Below are 22435 nucleotides of genomic sequence, written 5' to 3'. Positions count from 1 at the left end.
GGCCGTAATAGGCTCGGTAAAACGTACCCGGCCATCATAGGGCTCGGTAGAATCGTACCCGGCCACGTGGAGCTCGGTAAAACCCAACTGATCAGTGGTTGCACAATAGGTGCCATACCCGGCCGACTATAGCGCGGCTCGGTAGAGTAAAATAGATACATATATATGATGCATGCTGGACTCATTGGAATCACATTTTGAACCTTTCGGAGTGACGTAAGGTCGGTATCCTTCGTACACGTTATTAGGATTAACTCTTCATCAAGAATCTTATAAGAATCAAGAACTACCAACAACATTGATAATATAAGAATAGGAGAAGTAACATCAATATCAATCGTTTCATAGAAGGGCAGCAATGTAAGTACTGCTAGCTTCTAAGAGTAGAGTATCTTTGGGAGCTCGTTCATTACATTATGTACAATCGGAGTCGTGCAAAAGAATGAAGGGGATAGCCTCACATACCTTGTATATACTGCCCAACCTCAAGCTATGCAAATGTCACGACTCCTTAGTCTACAATAAGACAAATGACACTATCATTATCGTTTAAGCGTCGTAACTATTATGTATCGACCACAACCTATTTTACGATGAAACGGACAGCACCTCCCCTATTTATATGACTTCCCACAAGTCAATACAATCACCAAACAGCCCAAACAACATCATTAATAATCATATTGAGCCTCCAAAACAGTCCACCAACCAACAACATTACTACCAAGCCTTTCGATATATATTTCACAAGTTCTAGCTTCAACGACTTAGCTGCAACTTGGATAATCTTAAATATGTATAGAGTAAGAGGTTCCTTACCTTTAAACAGAAAGAACAACTCCAATTTGACCTTAATTTTCCACGAAATATCCCTTCAATTCTGCCACAAGAACAAGGAAGCAAAACTAGCAATTAATTCGGGTTTTTCGGCACTAGAATTACTTTAGAAGACTTGAAATCACCTAGGGTTGATATTAAAAACTTGAAGGTGTATTTACAGGATATAAAACACTTAAAAAAACCTCCCACACGAGCTGGAACAACACAAAAATCAGCAACAACAAGAAGAACAAGAAACTTACTAGCGCCACGGGATTCCTGACATTTGATTTGTGTTGTTTGCCCTTTGTTTGGTTCTTGGATCATGAGAGAACCTTGAGAGACTGATTTTAGGGTTATAAGGTCTGAATATACTGAAAAATAATGACTTAAAACGGGGTTGAGGTATCTTATATATGTCCATATGTCTTAAACCGCCTTTGTGGGCCCCATAGAGAGCAGCTTGGCGCATTCTCGCGAAAACGCGAATATCTCTCTATTCCGAGATCGTATCGACGAACGGTTTAATGCGTTGGAAACTAGACTCATAGATATTCAATTTGATAGGTAGATCACCCCATAATTCCAAGCACATTGGGAGAAAAATGCAGTAACATTTGACCTAAAGTTTAAGTAAAATTATAAACCTAAGTTGCGACAACTTTTATCGACTTTTGTTTCATAACTCGCTTGACTTCAAGACTTATGATGCGGATATTATATGATTCAAATACATTAAAACAAGACCTCTTGGGACAGTTAATCACCTCTAGTGTTACCCGAAAATACGGGTTACAACATCCTTGATTCGTTTAACTTCTAATATTTGTTAACCACTCTTATACACCCTTGTATCGTTTAAGACCAATAGGATTAACTTCTTATCATCTCAAAGATAATCTCTTCTTGGATTTACATCGACTAACTTACGACGTGATCTATGGTATGCGAATTTGGGTTGTAACACTCTCTCCCCCTTAGGAACATTCGTCCTCGAATGTAAGGGTTTATGGGGTGTCTAACTCATCGTGGATTCCGACGGAGATTTCTGGCTGAGTTTCCCCCATAAAATGGACACTAGCCAAACTTGCAAGCAGTTAAACCCAACCTATGGCCTTACAAGACTATACAAAGCATTATGGATATGTACATTATCTGCATATCACCATTTTGTATTAAAAAAAAGAGTATTCACAAGCTATTGCTTACCTCATAGAGCCGTTTCACCTTATAATGCGTCCTTCTTTCCCCCGGCATCCTCGTTATCTTCACTCTGGAATAGGTAAGGGTATTTAGACTTCATCTCCTCTTCTGCTTCCCATGTCATTTCTTCTATATTCTTGTTCCTCCATAATACTTTCACGGAAGCTACATCCTTTGTTCTCAGCTTGCGGACTTGTCGATCTAATATAGCCACTGGCACTTCATCATATGATAGATCCTTTGTAACTTGTACATCTTTGATAGGGACGACCCGAGAAGGGTCTGAGAGCTACTAGAGCCAGGTGCCTCCTGAAGCTGATTTAGCTGACCCTCAAGAATGGCATTCCTTGCCTTCAGCTTCCTGATTTCATCAGTGGCGCTGTTTTGGGCATTGATCAACTGGGAGATAGTAGAAGTGCTGCCAACCCCTCCAACTTTATCAATACACTCACACTCCTCCAGAGTGGTCTTGGAGAAGGTTTGCTTACGAGTACCCACCTTAGATTTTCTCAAAGGGACTTTGAAGAACTCAAACACCTTGGTGAGAAGGAACCCATAAGGCAGACCATGATTACCATCCTTAAACTCTGCCACCTTTTGCATATGTTCTATCATAATGCCAGGCAGGTCTGCTCGATATGTAATTGACCTTCTTTCAGTACGAGGGAGCAAAACCTTGTTTACCATCTCAAACAACAAATTTTACACTAGAAGGAGGGCCTTCTTGTGTACCCATTCCCCCTGCTCAACAAAAAGTACAAAGGTGCAAAAACAAAGAAAAATTTACTAGTCACTTAAATGGCTTGGTCTTCGCCAGAGCCCGCCTCATCATCGGGACCATCAGAGTCTTCTTCGCCCCCGGATCCTTCCAAACCCTTGGAGTCTTCTTCATCCTCGGGATACGCCAACTTCTTGGCCTCGATCCCCTTAGCATTTTTGACCTCGGCCGATAAATCAAAACCCCTAGCGTGAACTTTCTCGCGGGCCTTCCTTCGGAACTGTCACTTCACGTATTCAAAAATGTCTTACTTGCTTCCTAGTCGAAGGCATCGCTGAAAGAAAACAAGGTGAATATTAGATATGAACACTTACTACTCAACTCTACGCACGATCTAGATTCAGGAAGAAGGTAACAACCCTAGATGTCACGTAGCCTCCTGATTATAAATGTGGCGCGCTACACATCCATAATCAAAACTCTACTAGACACGGCTCATAGACATCCCCTAGGACAGACTTGCTCTGATACCAAGTTTGTCACGACCCAACTGGAGGGTCATGACTAGCACCCGGGCCATACTTGCCGAGCACCAACGTACATTTTATCTAACCTTCCTTATTATCTTTAAGGGCCGACAAGATCAATATAAATAGTAGACATGGATCATGAACATCCAACAATTAAAGATAATGTCATGAACATACATAACATGGGACGACAAGACTGTCAAGAAACTATATATAAGGTACGAGCTATCATGATGCCATGAAAGACTATACAACAAAAATCAGCTGAAAAGGCATTCTAAACCATACATAAGTCGACACCTGTCTATGAGCCTCTAAAGGAACATAAGTGCTACAACATTGCCGGAACAGGGCCCCGACATACCCATAATGTCTATAACAAAAATGCATACCAAGACCACGGCAAGTCCGGAGAAGGGATCTCGCCAATAACCGCTGAACTGGACAGCCTACTGTGGTGGGGGAGCTACGTCTACCTGTCTATCAGGACCTGCAGCACGACATGCAGCGTCCACAAATAAAAAGGACGTCAGTACGAATAAAGTACTGAGTATGTGAGGCAAGAAAGCATAAGTAAGAACAGTAATGTAAACAGGGATAGAGAATATACAACCTGTGACATCTGGGTACCTCTGAGGGCTACTGACATGAAATACATGATACATACATATATATATACATAAACTTTTAAAACATACGCCTTTGTGGGCATCACCATCATCATATCGTACCCGGCCATAATAGGCTCGGTAAAACGTACTCGGCCATTATAGGGCTCGGTAGAATCGTACCCGGCCACGTGGAGCTCGGTAAAACCCAACTAATCAGTGGTTGCACAATAGGTGCCGTACCCGGCCGACTATAGCACGGCTCGGTAGAGTAAAATAGATACATATATATGATGCATGCTGGACTCATTGGGATCACATTTTGAACCTTTCGGAGTGACATAAGGTTGGTATCCTTCGTACACGTTATTAGGATTAACTCTTCATCAAGAATCTTATAAGAATCAGGAACTACCAACAACATTGATAATATAAGAATAAGAGAAGTAACATCAATATCAATCGTTTCATAAGAAGGGCAGCAATGTAAGTACTGCTAGCTTCTAAGAGTAGAGTATCTTTGGGAGCTCGTTCATTACATTATGTACAATCGGAGTCGTGCAAAAGAATGAAGGGGATAGCCTCACATACCTTGTATATACTGCCCAACCTCAAGCTATGCAAATGTCACGACTCCTTAGTCTACAATAAGACAAATGACACTATCATTATCGTTTAAGCGTCGTAACTATTATGTATCGACCACAACCTATTTTACGATGAAACGGACAGCACCTCCCCTATTTATATGACTTCCCACAAGTCAATACAATCACCAAACAGCCCAAACAACATCATTAATAATCATATTGAGCCTCCAAAACAGTCCACCAACCAACAACATTACTACCAAGCCTTTCGATATATATTTCACAAGTTCTAGCTTCAACGACTTAGCTGCAACTTGGATAATCTTAAATATATATAGAGTAAGAGGTTCCTTACCTTTAAACAGAAAGAACAACTCCAATTTGACCTTAATTTTCCACGAAATATCCCTTCAATTCTGCCACAAGAACAAGGAAGCGAAACTAGCAATTAATTCGGGTTTTTCGGCACTAGAATTACTTTAGAAGACTTGAAATCACCTAGGGTTGATATTAAAAACTTGAAGGTGTATTTACAGGACATAAAACACTTAAAACAACCTCCCACACGAGCTGGAACAACACAAAAATCAGCAACAACAAGAAGAACAAGAAACTTACTAGCGCCACGGGATTCCCGACATTTGATTTGTGTTGTTTGCCCTTTGTTTGGGTCTTGGATCATGAGAGAACCTTGAGAGACTGTTTTTAGGGTTATAAGTTCTGAATATACTGAAAAATAATGACTTAAAACGGGGTTGAGGTATCTTATATATGTCCATATGTCTTAAACCGCCTTTGTGGGCCCCATAGAGAGCAGCTTGGCGCACTCTCGCAAAAACGCGAATATCTCTCTATTCCGAGATCGTATCGACGAACGGTTTAATGCGTTGGAAACTAGACTCATAGATATTCAATTTAATAGGTAGATCACCCCATAATTCCAAGCACATTGGGAGAAAAATGCAGTAACATTTGACCTAAAGTTTAAGTAAAATTATAAACCTAAGTTGCGACAACTTTTATCGACTTTTGTTTCATAACTCGCTTGACTTCAATACTTATGATGCGGATATTATATGATTCAAATACATTAAAACAAGACCTCTTGGGACAATTAATCACCTCTAGTGTTACCCGAAAATATGGGTTACAACATCCTTGATTCGTTTAACTTCAAATGCTTGTTAGCCACTCTTATACACACTTGTATCGTTTAAGACCAATTGGATTAACTTCTTATCATCTCAAAGATAATCTCTTCTTGGATTTACGTCGACTAACTTACGGCGTGATCTATGGTATGCGAATTTGGGTTGTAACAGGAAGTCTCCTTTTCCAAGTCCAGGCGATCCATCTTTCCTCTTCACTCTTCGGCCTTGACCTTGATTACATCCATCTCGGCTTGTAGTTAGTCGATCCGATCAATCTTCTATTGGACCAGCGGGTTCTGACCATTAGTCATCGTGTCTATCTCATCGTCACTAACTTCAAAGAATTTTAGTTGTTCAACTAGCTCGGCGTGTTCTTTCCGAGCTGCTTCCAACTCATCTCGAAGCCTCTTAGCCTCTCCTTCACGTTGCTCGCTGAGAAGTTTGTGCGTGTCTCTCTTCTCAACAAGCTCTTTGACTTCAGCTTCGAGTTGGTTCAGCTCATCCCGATACCGGAGGAAAGATATTAGAATTATCAACAAATTAGTTCAAGTATCAAGGGAAAAATTGAAATCGTCAGGAATTATCTAGAGTTACCCAGTTCAGCACCTGTTGTACTTCGTTGAACAGGCAGGGCACGTCTACCTCGTTCATTTTGGCCTGGTCTTTTTCGGTCACTAGGCCCTGGAGGTAACTGGCCACGCCTACGGGGGCGGAAAGAACCCAGGCATCCTCCGGAATGGTGATGACAATGGACCGCTTCCGACCAGGATCCGCACTAGGGGCAGGGAACCGGTTGATCAGTTTTGGGCTCGAGTTAGGCCCGCCTGCCCCCGATGACAAACGTTTCTTCGGTACCTCTAAGTCACCTAATCCGGTGACGTCCTCCCTGGCGGTGGAATCCACACCATCAAAAAAGCAGCGGAGGGGGTCGTCCGCTTCGTAGGCCCCCTTATTGGGGTGCTCTTTCACCGTTTGGGCCTCGTTATACATGGACTCGGTAAATGAGGGTGACTCGGTGATATCTATCATGCGAGTGCCTCCTTTGTGGCACTTCCCGCATCCCGGGAAGCCTCGGCCCCGGTCTCCTCATCGACCTCCCTGGATTGAGGTAGATCGGCCGCACGGATCTCCGGTTCAGAGCCCCCCTGCTATTTGAGTTATGACAGCTCGCTGGCCACCAGAACGAAAGGTTCTTCTCCCTCGGACTCGTCCCTCAGCCGATAGAGCAAATCTGAAGCTGGTGCTCGAGAGCTGGTGTTTTCCTTTGGCATGCGCACCAGCCTTCTCCTTGTTTTCTTTTTCTCCGAGCTCGGGGAACTCGGAGCCCTCTTCCTTTTACTCTCTTCGGCCTGTCTCAGAGCAGGGGACTCGACAGGTAAGTCCTCTCCACTAACTGGAGGCCGAATCTCGACATCCTTAGATAAGCCTACAAAAAAGAAGTAAAGGGAGTAAGGGCTTAATGTTAAAAGAAGAATCCTAACACAACCTACTCGGGAAAGAAGTCTCGCCATGGGAACGAGCCTCCCAACGGCCCTTCAAGAGTTTGCGCTACAAGCGCTTGGAGTACGGCATCTGTGAAACGATACCCTCGACCCACTCCTTGAGTCGAGGGATAGCATTTGGGACCCGAGCAACGGCTGCACCACCACTTCTCGGGTAATGGCCTACATTCAGTCGGAATCAAGTCTGAAGTCCTCACTCGGACAAAACGGTCTTGCCATCCTCGATCCCGGTCCTCATCAATGCTTGAGAAAGGGGCTTTACTGGCCCGACACATAAGCTTTATCAACCCCCCCCCCCCCCCATTCCGAAAGATTCGGGGACTGTATAAGCGGAGTAGTTCAGAAAAAACCGGAGGAGAATCACGAACCTCCAAAGTGATGGATGAATCTGGCCTAGGCATAGGTTGTACCTGCTGTAGAAATCTAAAATGACCGGGTCTACCGGGCCCAATGTAAAGGGATAAGTGTAAACACTTAGGTATCCCTCGACATAGGTGGTAATGGCCTCTTCGGGGTCGGGGACCACTATGTCTTTATCGGCCCAGTTGCAGTCTTTTCGGACAATAGGGAGGACCTCTTCGGTAATAGAGAAAATGTATCTCGAGACCTCCTCAGTAGCCGGTCGCGAAGCAGAAGGAATTGCTTTCTCGGGAACGGTTTTGGAAGTCTTTGTCGTTCCTTTAGAAAATGAAGATGGAGGAAAATCTGAGAAAAATGAAGAAAGAAAGGAAGTTGAAGGATTAGACTTGTTGGCTTGAGAAGAAGATGGGTAAAAATTCTTGCAAAGGATCTCGAATAGACCGGGGTAAAAGTGCTAACGAGTATTGAAATCCTGAAGGTACGAGGGTAGAAGGTTTGATGTAAAATAAAAATGAACGAAGCAGGGGGTATTTGTAGTAGTTCAGCGGCTTTTCATGTCCAGGGACGGCCGACCGATGGCTGACATGCATTTAATGCCATTATGACTTGACTGACGAGACGTTTCAGATGTTTTGTCGTTTCTGTCACGATGTGTCGAAGTAAGAATCGGAAGCTCATGTTGTTTTTCATCGTTTACTCTCCAAACAACGAGGGGACTATCTGTATATGGGTGAAATCGAGCTCATGGTGCATCCCAACCTCCGACAAGATGAGTCAGGCTCGAGATATGGCGACAAGGGACCGAAATCGAGCCAAAGGTCCCATCGGGCCAGAATCCGGGGGCATGATGCCTACCCTCGAGAATATCGAGGCCATGGTCCCGGAATCGGCCCTAGCCTCGAACGACTTCGAAGAACGTTGTCAGACAATCCAACATAGCCAATAGAAAGCCGAAATATCTGTGACCGCATATCACGGCGGGGATCTCGACACGTATCGATAAGGAATCGGCAATCAATAAATCAGAAGATTTTTTACCTTTTATTGAATTGTACCTAAAGTAGGACTCCCCTACTATATAAAGGGGGTCTGATAATTCATGAAGGACATTATAACACGCACTCAAAAGCAATACATTATTATTTTTTCTGTCTTTAGTTTTTGTTCTTTTTCATCTGTACCGGTCATGGTGACCCCGGCTCGAGAGTGACTATTTCACTAAGGCTGAAACTATCCAACTCATGTGGTTTGAATTTATTTTTTCTTTGTTTGTTGAATAGTAACTTAATTTATCGCTTTGTATCAAGTTAATTCGCGTATCCTTAAAACTACTTACAAATTTAATTGTTATCCGATTTTGAGGGTAAATAGTTTGGCGCCCACCGTTGGGCGAAGAATAATAGTGACAATTTGATATAAAATCCCGTAACACACCCTATTTTACCCTAATCCTCTTACGCCGCTCCCAGGGAGATTTAGTTTGGTTGTAGTGGAGGCTTTCACCTCAATTGTGTGACGTTTGTGGCCTTCGGATTTGCGGTAAAGGGAAGTCTTTTTCCTTTATTGTTAGTCACCAAAAAGGATTGTTTGTTGATGGCGAAGAAAGAATTCAGATTGCAAAAAATAGTGGGTTAATCCACTGTAATTGCAAAGTAAGCTATTATTCTATAATAAATAATTTCATAAAGGTAAATTTGGTTAGTGCCGTCACTCTAGTTTGCCGTCACCAATAAAGTTGTAAATTTGGAGGATTAACCTCCATTACGGGTTACTGTTTCGAAAGCCTTGTTATATTTTAATGTTATAATACATATAGATTAGAAAGTCCACTTTTACGCCACGCAGCTTTGAATTAAGCGGCGAAGGCTTTGTCCTTCGCCATTTGCTGCCAGAAAAGGCTCCTTTTAAGTAGCTTTATATTTTGTTTGATTAATTAATAATTACTGGCAGTCTATCAAGTTTAACGAACTCATCTTAAGGCCCACCATAGCTTATTTTGTTTTGAAGACTTATATATATTTATGTATTTGGAGAACTTAAATTTGAATACAGAAAAGTTATATATATTTTGAGTTAAATAAAGTCAAAGCTTGATGTTGCCAAAGTGACATTTCTTGTGGAGATTTATTTATTTTGGAATATAAAAGGTTGTGTATGTGTAACCTATGTAAATATTGATCGGCCCAAAGGAAGGTCAATGTTTAACAGAATTACATGTGCATCTTATGGTAATAAATGCGTGATAATTATTTGGTTTTATGGATAAAAAATAAATCGGCCCAAAGGAAGATTTATTATTTGACATGTTTTTTATTATCAGCGTTTGATTACTACACCAAGATATCACTCAGAAGTTAATATTTTGTCCAAAGATAAAATTTAATGGAGTGATCGGTACCTTTAGATGGGGTTTATCTTTATTCGAATTTATTTTCATTTTAGTTTTAAGTATGTGTGAGCTTATTTTGTTATTTATTGTTCTCCGATTCAGCTAAAATTACTCATGCAAATATTACTGCCAACATCAATTCAATTCCTATATTGAATGGCACTAACTTTAAGTCATGGTAAGAGAATCTCAATATAGTTCTCGGAGTCATGGATCTCGACATTGCGTTAAGGATTTGTTCTCCACCACCTCTTACATATAAGAGTATCTTTATTAAAAATAGGGAGATGGAAAGGTGGGAGAGATCCATGAACATTCAAGGGTATTATGTCCGACAAAATTAAGATAGCTAAAGAATTTATGGTTGAAATTGAAAAAGTATTTGTCAAGAGTGAAAAGGTTGAGATTGGTATATTCTTGACAAGTCTGATTTCAATGAGGTATCAAGGCAAAGGTAACATTAGGGAGTACATCATATAAATGTCTCATCTTGCTTCTAAGTTGGAAGCACTTAAGTTGACTTCTCTAAGGACTTGCTAGTGCATTTGGTTTTGATATCCCTTCCACCACAGTTTAGCTAGCTTAAGGTGAGCTATAATTGTGAGAAAGAGACTTGGTCTCTAAATGAGCTCATCTCAGATTGTGTACAGGAAGAGGATAGACTGCAACAGGAAAAGATAGAAAGTGTTCACTTAGCCGATGTGCCTAAGGAAAACAGGAAGGACAAGAAGAGAGATTAGGTGATATCTCTAAAGGAGAATTAAGAGACTTCTGTCCAATAATATTTTCTATCCCTTTAATTTTTGAAATTTTTTATCCCACTACTAAGGCTACTTTTTCCAATAATGTGAGGTTTTTTGAGGATGTTGAGTTTGTTGGAGGAGGGAGAGTTAAGGACCATTTTTGAAAAGGAACATATTGATATTCCTCTAATTGTTATTGTCAATGCTCGGGAACAACTTTCTATACCTGACATTATTCAAGAAGCAAATTTGTATCAAAGACATTATCGTTCAACATGTCCTTCAAGAAGTAGTTCCCAAAGAACAAACTCTACAACCTTAAGAATAAATTTCAATAAAGAAAATCATCTATGGACTTAAAAAAAGTGTCTCATTAATAGTATTACTAATTTCATCAAGTTATTGTCTCATTTGGTTTCGAGATAAATCTTGTTAATTATTGTATATACCACAAGTTTAGTGGGAGTAAGTATATCTAATATAAGTCCACCCAAAAATTTATGAACACGGTTTTTTGTGCTAACTATTTCCGTCCAAAACGTCTTCATTACAATTCTATGCTGGTCTTCAGTAGATACCAACTTTTTCATAGATATAATATTTTTCTAATCCTCTACATCTCAAGGGAACCAGAAACAGCTGATAAATCGTCCACAGGAGGTCCCCTGAATCCTGATCCCAAAGGAACCAAAACAACTGATAAATTATCGCTGCTGCCTTCTAAAAATGCCTTCTGAATAAGTTGTTGAGCCAATAATGATGGATCTGAATGGTCCTCTACATCATTTAGAAAGTCACAGACTTCCTGGGGAGTTAACCTTTCAGATATTCCATCAGATGCCACCACCAAAAACTCATCCTTTGAAGTTAAAGATAGCCAATCAGTCATCTCTGGATTAGCTATGACGCCATATCTGGAAAAATAGCAGAACATTTGCATTAGCGTTACCGTCAATAATACACAAAATTGAACATCAACGTCCGGATCACTACTACTGCAACCAACAATCAAACAACTTATATTCTCTAACTTAGAGCCCGTTTGGATTAGCTGATTGTAAATAGCTGATAAGCTTGTAGTGCTGAAAAGTTTTTTAAATGCTGAAACTGATTTTTAAAATAAGCATTTACGTGTTTGGATAGAAGTGCTGAAACTGATAATAAGCAGTTGATGTGTTTGATTAAAAAATGCTGATAAGCTATTCTTTTGTTAAAATGACTAAAATACCCTCGAATCTTTTTCAAAAGATTATAAATTAAAAATTTCTTTGTAAAGAAAAGAATTAATAACGAATATGGAATGAAGAGAAAGTTAAGAAATTTATTTTGGGAAAAGTATTTTGTGAATTAGAAAATATTATTAAGGATAAACTAGTAAAAGTGTTGGTCAAACTAAAAGTGCTTATAAGTTGAAAAGCCATAAGTTAGGGGTGACCGACTTATGACTTATGGCTGATTTTAGCTTATAAGCACTTGGCTTATAAGCACTTTGAGTGTTTACCAAACGCGTAGATAAGCCAAAAGGTGCTTATAAGCCAATTTGACCAGCTTATAAGCTTAGCCAAACACCCTCTTAGTGATGAGCTTTCAAAAAAGCTCGCAATGTTCAGACCTCTGATCCCTATGACTTGCACTTTCTAAGGTTTGCAATACTATATATATATAATTAAGGGGCAAGAAAGAAGAACCTTTGAAAGTGAAATTTTGAAAAGTCATAATAAACGCCACCTATTTAAATGGTAAGGGAGATACAACGATGAAAAGGCAGACTTATTGAAGAAAGTAACTAACACCAATTACGGTAAAAGGAAGCAGTAGTGTACAAAAGCAGTTACTGTTTACAAAGTTGTGACTGTTTGGAAACAGATCAAGAAGGATAAAAAATAAAATCATATTAGAATAAAGATGGGGAATGGTGTAAAGACCAAACTATGGTTACATCAATGGCGTGATAACCTCTCCTTGATGGAGATTTTCCATACTTATCCAGAACTGCAAAGGATAAGGAATATTATGGTGCAGATTGTACACGTCATGGTGGACAGTATATAAAATTCAAGAGGAATTTAATTGATTAGGAAATTGATAAGGTCAATCTATTGTTGGAAAGACTAGAAAATTTGATGATCCACAAAGATATGGCAGATTATTAGCTTCGGGAATGGGAAATTCTCCGTAGATTCATGCTACAGGTTGTTGATAAAGCAAAATACCACGAACAAGATACAGTGGCTTGAAAAATGTTGTGGAGAATAAGAGCACAGCCCAAAGTGGCTTGTTTCAGAAGAACTACAGTACATAATGCATGCCTAACATAAGATAATTTGCAGAGAAGACGGTTCATATTATATAGCAGGTTTTGTTGTTGCAAATTCTTAATGGAGACTAAAGCACCTCTTTCTACACTGCAGTAAAACCTGCAGCTTTGAAGCTTTGTACAAAATACATTGCAAGAAGCTTGAGAGACGCATTATGTAGCAGGCAAAGAAAAAAGACAAGGAAGATACAGAGACTAGGAGCCTGTTTGGCATGGAGAGTAGCCGTTTGTGTTTGGCCAATTCGTTAGACAAATATTTTTTCAATATTTGATAAACAGATTGTGTCCAATCTCTTCAAAAAGTGTTTTTCGGTATCAAATTATGAAAACAGATAATGCCAAGGTTCATTCTACAATTAGTATTATTTAAACAGAGAAATGGTTTTAAATAATAATTATGAAAGATTATAATTATGTTTTATAAATTTAATTAAAATATAAAATATATGATAAATGTTTTAACCAACACAAATATATTGAAACAATGAGGAAGAGAAGAGACAGTAGAAAAAAAAAAGGAAAAAAAGAGGAAAAGAGAGTTGTATTTATAGTTGAGAGACATATAGATTATATTAACGAGGGATAGTTTGGTAAATATAAATTTTTGGTAAGGATATATTTGTCTTGAAAAAATAAATTTCTGCTTCTAGAGAGAGCCGAGAAGCCATAATTTGTAGGTTTTTCCCCACATGCAGAAAAACTGTTTCAGCCGCTACTCAAAAGTACATTTGAGATTTGACCAAACCCCTCAAATCTAAAAAATAAGCACTTCTTTGAAGAAGATAAATTGCTTTTGGCTCCCGGAAGCTTGGCCGAACAGGCTATAATTTGGCAAACAACTCTCCTTTTGTCATTTATGGACAATTTGGACAGATAGAAATCACATATGTTTTTGATGGAATAGAGGAGAATACAACTAGTGTGAAATACAAAAGTATCCTAAACTTTTCTTTGGTGTAAGCTGGAAGTGATGACATTCAGGATTTAATTGACTCCCTAGAGGTATAAAGGGGTCGATCATGTCCTCCAACGCGCTCCATTTAGCACCATCCTGGTGTTTGTATTATTACTAAAATTTACTCATAAAAAAAGGCTTGCAAGTCAGCAAGCAAGCAGCTCACAAGCCACGCCTAGTCTATTTTCACCCCTATACTCGCAAGTATTCCTATTTTGTGTAACTAGTCAATATTATAACAATAAAACTTTAATATAGTAGACATCAGCATAAAGATATTAACATGTTATGTGCATCAAATACACACACTTATACAATCATGAAACAGGATCTGCAAAACATTGAAAAGATTCAAGAAGTTGTACCTTTTCAAAGGAACATCACCAATAGCTCGAGTCATGGGAAAGTGGCCCATGAGGAGAGGAACATAATTAGGGATAAATTTTAATACACCTCCAGAAGCTTCAATCCTAGCCCTCTCGTCCAACCTATGTGCATTATGATCTCTCGTCAACTCCTTGGCGAGAAGACCAGCCAAAGAAGCAGCACCTACACAGTGATGTCTCAGAACACAAATCAGAATATCATATTAACATCTAAAATTTCAGCGGCAGTAGTTGTAACCTGCAATACTTAAATTATGCTAAAAACACAAACATCTAGAGTCTTGGCAATAGGATATTTGAGAAACTATAATGTACAGTATCATCTGATCCCTGGGGATGACAGTAGTACTACTACCGCCAGTAATAAGCATGGAAATATAACCAGATGTCCCTAAACCTTTTTAAGCATCAAAAGGAACAGAAGACCTGCAATATATAGAGCTTACAAGGCGCACCCAGACACCAAAAGGCAAAGGCAATCAACAACTAAAAAGATCTGCCAGTCTGCTATTAACTTCAACTTGTCTTCTTTTTTTCCCTTTCAGTGGCTTTCTGCAATTTCTTAACGTCTATCTTCGGCTTCTTTCTCTATTTCATTTTTGGGCCCCTATTACTCAATTAGTTACTGGTTGAAAGCGTAAAACAGTGATCTAAAGGTTTTTTTTTTATCCGAGAAATCCCCAAAGGCCAATGACGCAAAGTTCGAAACTAGGTAAATAATGGGCCACCCCTCTATCCTTAACTACCAAGCTTTTCCCTACTACAGAATTAGAACCTATGACATGCTTTAATACGGTCCTTCTCCATATAAGCCATATTGGGGTGTTACTATTTTTCTAGGGAAACTTAAAGATTTCGTTCAAAAATTACAAACAGAATTATGAAAAAGAAAAAGGAAAAAACAAGGAAAACAGAGAAGTATCAAAATCATAATAATGCCTTTGAATAGAAGGGCATAACAACAGAAGAGAAGAAAATGTCGCCCTCACCAGCTTTGTGTGATTTTTTTTTCTGAGAGCAAAGAAAAGCCTTTGAATCGCCAACATTTGCAACTAAAACATGATTGTTATATATGAGTGCAACAACTGCCGTAGATCCCGAATAAAGATGATATTTGAAAGCAACCTAAAGAATGTGAACAACCAAGTCATTAAAAAATAAATAAAATAAAAAATCAAAATCGCCAAAGAAGAAAAAATTGGAGAAGTTGTGTCCTTGCCTCCGAGAATTCTGCATCAATATCCTCAATAGTTGTTACCAATGATGATTTTAGTAATTCCTTCAAGTTAGAAGATTGTTCAGTACTGTTCCTGAGCTTAAGCAGAAACTTATCCAAAAAGATATTTGAAGCCATCTCACTAGCAGCCGATCCAATATGACCATCAAAGACTGCCACCGCCCCAACCCTCACCTCTTCAAGTCCGTCAGGCCCTACATCATTAGGAATAGCATAGACTTAGTCAAGTGTCTCAGTTCACTTGCCTATCTCAGCTCATACACCAATTATTGTTGGGTAATGTCCACCAAGTGTGTGTTTGGAAGTGGTATATGCATAATAATAAATTAAGCTAATTAAGAAAACAAAACAACTGCAAATAAAAATATATAGTGTACGTTACCAAACAAAGGAATCTTAAGATTAAGGTCACATGTTACTCGATCCTCCTGGTGTGACCTTATTCCTTCCGACGATGCGAAGTGACAATTTTGAGTTGGAATCGACGTTGTTGCGTTTGGAATAGAATGCAACAATCTTAATATTTGTTCAACAATCTTTTCTTCAGATTCAGGTTCAAATTCAGGCTCGGACTTAGCAACCTTAAGGTTCGTCAAAATCCCAACGACGCAGGCAATAAAAAATACAAATATGACAATACTCCTTGTATCCCAAGCCCTGATCTGTTGCTTCTTATCTATGCCGCTGGAAGAAGGAAAAATAAAACCGAAAACAAAGATGCTTTTTACTCTTTTTTTCTTCTTCAAATTTTCAAAAACTATATTGCATAAAAAAAAAAGAAATATTACCGATGTCGGGCCATCTCGATCAGCGAAAATAGGAAGAAAACGGCAGGACTTGTAATTGCCAATTGGAGATGATGTTGTACTAAAGGGACGAGAGAGAAAACCAGAAGTTTTGGACCGGGACACGCTTTTTACGCGAAATACCATTATACACCACCCTTACAATCACACATTTTAAGGGATTACGATTTTTACTCCACTAAAATTAGGATCAGTTTGCGAAGCCACGTGTAATTATCTAACTTTATAGTTATTAGTATAGTAATTACACAATCTAATAATTACATACCTCGATAATTATACTTCCTAGAGTTTAAAATAAATAATTTTTTGATGATTTTCATGCAAATTAAGAAATCTACTTTTTAACATTAACTAGCAATAAAATTGACCATATTATCCTTTGCTATCTCTTCATATTTTTTTCATTTTATTTTATATTTGACATAATACCATTTTGGCATTTGGGATGTGATTATTATCAACTCTCACTAAACATTGAATGAAGCAAATGGGAAACGAAGCAACCGGCAGAACATTGAAAACTTTGTGAGCCTCAAACACTATTTCAAATTTTCAGCAAGAATCTCAATTTGTCATGTATTTCAATTTTAAAACGTCAACAAAATATAAAATGGAGCCAAAAAATTTCAACATTTTCCACCAAGAATTCACTTATAAAAGAAGGTTTAATTTTCTAGAATGATGAAATAAGCATGGCTACAACACAAAATAATCAAATCTCATCACATAACATAGATTTAAACATTTCTTTTGAATATGAAAACGAGTATGTTGGTAGGGAACAACTGCCTGATCTCAATGTTGACACAAATACTATTCCTAACCTCAATCTTATTCCCACAGAAGAAGGTGATACACAACAGGAAGTGGGATTGCAAGCACCACCGGAAGAACCAAACATAAGTTCTGGTAATACATGATTCTTTATTATTTAAATATGTGTACCTATTATCCGACTTACTGTTAAGACTATAATGGATATAAAGTGGAACAAATCTGCATCACAATATTGCTACTCCATCACAAACATAACGTATTACAGTTAGTATTTCAAACAATCTGCTTTTCATATATTCCTACTCCATTTGAAATGCTTAAGCCATAAGAAAATTTATATATTTCATGTTTCTAATTTTCCTCTCCTCTATTTTATTTAAAGAGATGCAGATGACGAATTTTTACAACCACAAAGGACATCAAGAAATTTAACGAAAGTTGAACGTACAGCAGCAATGGCGGATCTAGGATTTTGGGTTCCTGGGTGCTTAAATTCTTTGAGGTAAAGGTACTACACATTATATAAGTATACAACTATTTCAATACGACAGTGAAAAAAGTTAACGAGAAAACTCATATTCAATATTAAGGACATCGTGAATATGTGCTAAAAATGCAATTGGCTAAAAGAAAAAAAGATTAGTAGATCTTTATTTAAGAAGATTTTTTTTCTTTGCTATAGAGCTAGGTAAGGCAAAAATAAAAATAAAATGCTAAAACCAAATGTCAGTAAAAACGAAATTAAAAAAAAGTAGTACTGGGTTAAGAAAGTGTGCTTGATAAATAAAAACGAAGACCTAATTGATCGAGGGAAATATTTATAGAAAAAAGGAGGAAGAAAGTAACATCGAATACAAGAAAAAGAAACAGTTAAAAAAAGTAGTACTGTGTTAAGAAAGAGTGCTTGATAAATAAAAAAGAAGACCTAACTGATTGAAGGAAATATTTATAGAAAAAAGAAGAAGGAAGAAAGTAACCTTGCATATAAGAAAAAGAAACAGTTTGCCCGGTTAAAGTGCTGTGCTTTTAACATCACTAAGCTTCCACCCTCTTAACCAAAGCACCCACCAACTTTTTTGTTTTCCGGGTGCTTTCTGACCTTTTATATCCATTTCTTTAAGTTTTCTATAGAATTATACCTACTCCAAGTTAAGATTAATGGGTGCTTAAGCACCAAAAATTTATATATAGATCCGCCCTGTACCGCAGTATATGAAATGCTACTACCAAAGTATTGATGGAAAATTAGAAAAAGGAGTGACGAAAATAGTAGCTTCAAAATTCTCAACTTCTATCCAAACAATTCAGCGCATTTGGAGACGATCAAATTATGGTGAAGGTTCTTCTGAGATGGTATATAGTAGAAAGTCAATAAGTTGTGGTCGAAAAAGAATTGAGCTTGATCAAGAACGCTTTCGTCAGATCCCTCTAAAAAATCAGACAACTTTTCTATCTCCAACTTGTGCATTGGATATGAAGAAGACCACTTTGATTAGGTGTTTACGCTCGGGAGATTTTAGGAGGCATTCAAATGTTATTAACCCGTATTTAAAGGACGAAAACAAAATAAGCCGATTGCAATTTTGCATATCGATGCTTGATGGCGGAAGCATACCACATGAACCGAAATTCATTGACATGTTTAATATTGTCCACATAGACGAAAAATGTTTTATATGACCAAAAGATCTGAGAATTAATATTTGCTACCGGATGAAGAAAATCCACTACGCACGTGCAAGAGCAAAATTTTTATAGGAAAAGTAATGTTTCTAGCGAAGGTAGCTCGCCCCCGTTTGATTCACCAGGAAAAGAACTCTTCGCCGGAAAAATTAGCGTGTTCTCGTTCGTCACACAAGAACGTGCTAGAAGAGCCGGTGCCAATAGAGCTGCAGGCACTCTAGAAACAAAACCAATAACCTCAATAACCAAAGACATCATAAGGTCATATTTGTTCGAAAAAGCTATTCCCGTTGTCAAAGAAAAATGGCCAAGAGAAGACTCAAATAATCCAATTTTTATTTGTTAAGAGCTTAGAAGATTGACAATGGAGTATTTGTGAAGAGAGAAACGAGATGAAGAACAGAGAGAGAATATTCTGGAATCTGAAAAATTATCTGTATTTCCAGTGCTTACTATTGTGTATACTATACACTTTTATATACAAATATAATACTCTTGCCTAATGCAATTAACTCCAGTTGTATGCTAGCTGTACACCTTTAATTATATCTACTAATATAACTGTCTAACTAACTATCAGTTGAACTACCCTCAATACTCCCCCTCAAGATATGTGGTGAGAACAGAATGAACATCCCTAGCTTGGATAACAAGGACTCATGCTGTGTACGACCAAGTCCCTTGGTCAGTATATCTGCCAATTGTAGGCCTGACCTAACATGTGTTGTTTCCACCAATCTTTCCTGAATTTTTTCCCTTACAAAATGACAATTGATTTCTATATGCTTCGTTCGTTCATGATAAATTGGATTTGCTGCAATTTGAAACGCAACCTTACTATCACAAAACAACTTGACTGGAAGTTTTAGTTGCAGATTCAGTTTTCCAAATAGTCCCACCAGCCAAACAACCTCTACTATGGCAGTCCCCATGCTCCTATACTCAGTTTCAGCTGAGCTTCTGGATATGGTACTCTACTTCTTAGATTTCCAAGAAATTAGAGAGTCTCCAAGTTGTACAACAAAACCACTAACTGATTTGCTTGTCATGGGGCAGGTGGCCCAATCAGCATCACAGTAAACAGTTAACTCATTGGAAACTTTGGAAGACAACAATATTCCTAATCCTGGAGCATCTTTCAGATACTTCACTACTCTTAATGTTGCCTCCATATGTGATCTTTTTTGGCAGATGCATAAATTGACTTAGGTTCTGTACTGCATAGGCTATATCAGGCCTAGTCACTGTGAGATAGAGAAGTTTTCCAACTAGCTTCTGGTAACTAGTTGCATCTTCTAGCATTTCATGTGTTGCTGATGTTCCTGTTGCAATCCCTTTGTCATAATCCACACTAGTTAGCCGCTGATTTACTCCCAATGGTGTACTAACATGTTTAGAACCTGCCAATCCAAGTGTTGAGATTAAATCTAGTGTGAACTCCCGTTGGCACACAAAAATACCATCTTTGCTCCTAGCCATTTCGAGACCAAGGAAATACTTCAATTCCCCCCCCCCCCCCAGGTCCTTGATCTTGAAATGATGCTTCAATAGATCTTAATTCTCCTGAATAAGGCTGGAAGAAGATCCTGTAATTAAGAAATCACATAGACAAGAATGAGCACAGTATGGTCAGCAACCTTCTTAGTAAAAAGGGAATAATCATGGCAACTCTAAAGGAAGACGGAGCTCAACAAAGCATCAGAAAGTTTCAGATTCCATTGTCGGGAAGCCTGTATCAAGCCATACAAAGACTTTTGTAACTTGTAAACTTTGGATTGATCCCCCTTGCTAGCAAAACCAGGAGGTTGTACCATGTACACTTCCTCAACCAGATCCCCTTGGTTGTAGTATAGTGGTAAGTATTCCCGCCTGTCACGCGGGTGACCCGGGTTCGATCCCCGGCAACGGCGCCAAAAACTTGTTGCGACCAAACACACTCACGCAAGTATACGCGGTCGTCAAGTAATAAAGTGACTAAAAGTCGGATGTCGAACCCACGAGGACTTATGATTAGCTATTAACTAAATTAGCCTATCTTAATTATCTAAACAAGAATTAAATCTAAAAATATTTTATTCTAACTAATTAAATAAGAAAAATATAAATAATAAACTTTGAACAGAGAAAGAGCAGATTTTAATGATATCAATGTAATGAAAACGATCTAGGGTTATGGGCTATCTAACAATCCTATTGTATTCTTCAATTGAATTGACCGACTAATTTATCTAGCTTATTGGTTGACAGGGTTAATGCTCATAAGAATCTGTCGAGTTCTTACTCGCCTATTCAAGCTAACCTAACGCCTATATGTCTATGGAGTTAGAATCAACAAGAACGCATTTATAATTCCTGTAAATCAACCAAGCAAGGCAATTAGGTATATGTCTATCCTAACTACGAATCCGTTCCCCGATGCCCGAGTTCAAGAACTTGCCCTACTCAATCCTATATGCAATATAGAATTCCCACTTTCGAGTTCAATTCTAGATTCGTAGATAATATTCAATTGGTGATCAAGCAATTAAATAATTAAGTGCAAGATTGAATAAATAAACTAATATGATAAATCAAGAAGTCAAAATCAATATCTGAATAACAATAGTCATGAAAGAACCACAACCCTAGAACGTGAAGTTTAGCTCCACATAGACATGGTAGCCAAACAACAAATCATATAAAGAAACATAAAAATTACTAAATTTGGTGGGAGAAAGATAGAACTTGATGAATTCCGGCCTCCACAGCTTTGTCGTGGCTTTTTTTCCCCTTCCAAATATGTTCGATGACCTAAAAGAGGCGTTTTTGGCTTATATATTGCGTACCAAAGTCGTGGGCCAAAGTTCTCCTATTTCTAATCCAAATCAGCTTCAGGGATTGATGCTAGGGTGGATGCGTCGCATCCACCTTGTCCTCCACTTCTCAGCTTCGGATGCTACGGTGGATGCTTCGCATCCACCTCGTCCTCCACTTCTCAGCTTCGGATGCTACGGTGGACGCTATGGGCCGACTTCACTGCTAAGGGTGCACGAAATCTGATCTTTTTCTAGATTGGATGCGACGCATCCAATCTCTCTTCCTCTACCTAGAGCACCTTTTATTCATATTTTTGCACTCCAAACACCCTAATTCACCACACACAACTCAATTAGTCATAAAACCAATAATTAAACCATGTTGGGCATTTTAAAGATCAAATAACATCAAGAAGCGGTTAAAACATGGGTAAAGTAACATCAACACATATCGAAATATGCCAAACATCACTACCCCACACTTAAACCTTTGTTCGTCCTCGAACAAACCATCATATAGTAGACGAAACAAAATTAAGCTCTTATCATTCAAAGCACACTGCACCTATGACCATGGTTATTTGCAACAATTAGGCTCTAGACTATGCATCACATACACTTCCCTTTACTTATGCCCTTCTTTAAACATATTCGAACAAAGACAACATGCTCACAACAACCCTAACCTCAAAAACCGACTCAATGTCACTATGTACTCATGGCTTGAACACCCAACATCATAGAGAAGTCTAATAACGTTACCTATCCCTCGTGAAACCATGTGCCCTCACAACAAGAACAAGAGAGCGAGTTCAATCCACACATTCGAATCTCATGATCAAATATATTTTAATGACTCACAT

General features: G+C 38.4%; 1 protein-coding gene across 1 annotated transcript; it reads right to left on the bottom strand.

The window, feature by feature from the left end:
* Nucleotides 1-11110: 11110 nt before the first annotated feature.
* Nucleotides 11111-16453, bottom strand: LOC104096361 (putative protein phosphatase 2C 76). The gene is made up of 6 exons (XM_009602726.4): nucleotides 16297-16453; nucleotides 15891-16192; nucleotides 15491-15702; nucleotides 15261-15396; nucleotides 14251-14434; nucleotides 11111-11527 (listed from the first exon to the last, which is right to left on the bottom strand). Exons 1-6 carry the CDS (start codon nucleotides 16308-16310, stop codon nucleotides 11227-11229), a joined length of 1149 nt encoding a protein of 382 aa, XP_009601021.1. The 5' UTR covers nucleotides 16311-16453; the 3' UTR covers nucleotides 11111-11226.
* Between the last annotated feature and the right edge of the window lie 5982 nt (nucleotides 16454-22435).

This window comes from Nicotiana tomentosiformis, chromosome 1 (genome assembly GCF_000390325.3).
Source record: "Nicotiana tomentosiformis chromosome 1, ASM39032v3, whole genome shotgun sequence".
In the NCBI taxonomy this organism is placed as follows: Eukaryota; Viridiplantae; Streptophyta; class Magnoliopsida; order Solanales; family Solanaceae; genus Nicotiana; species Nicotiana tomentosiformis.
This window is presented reverse-complemented; position numbering and strand designations above follow the sequence as displayed.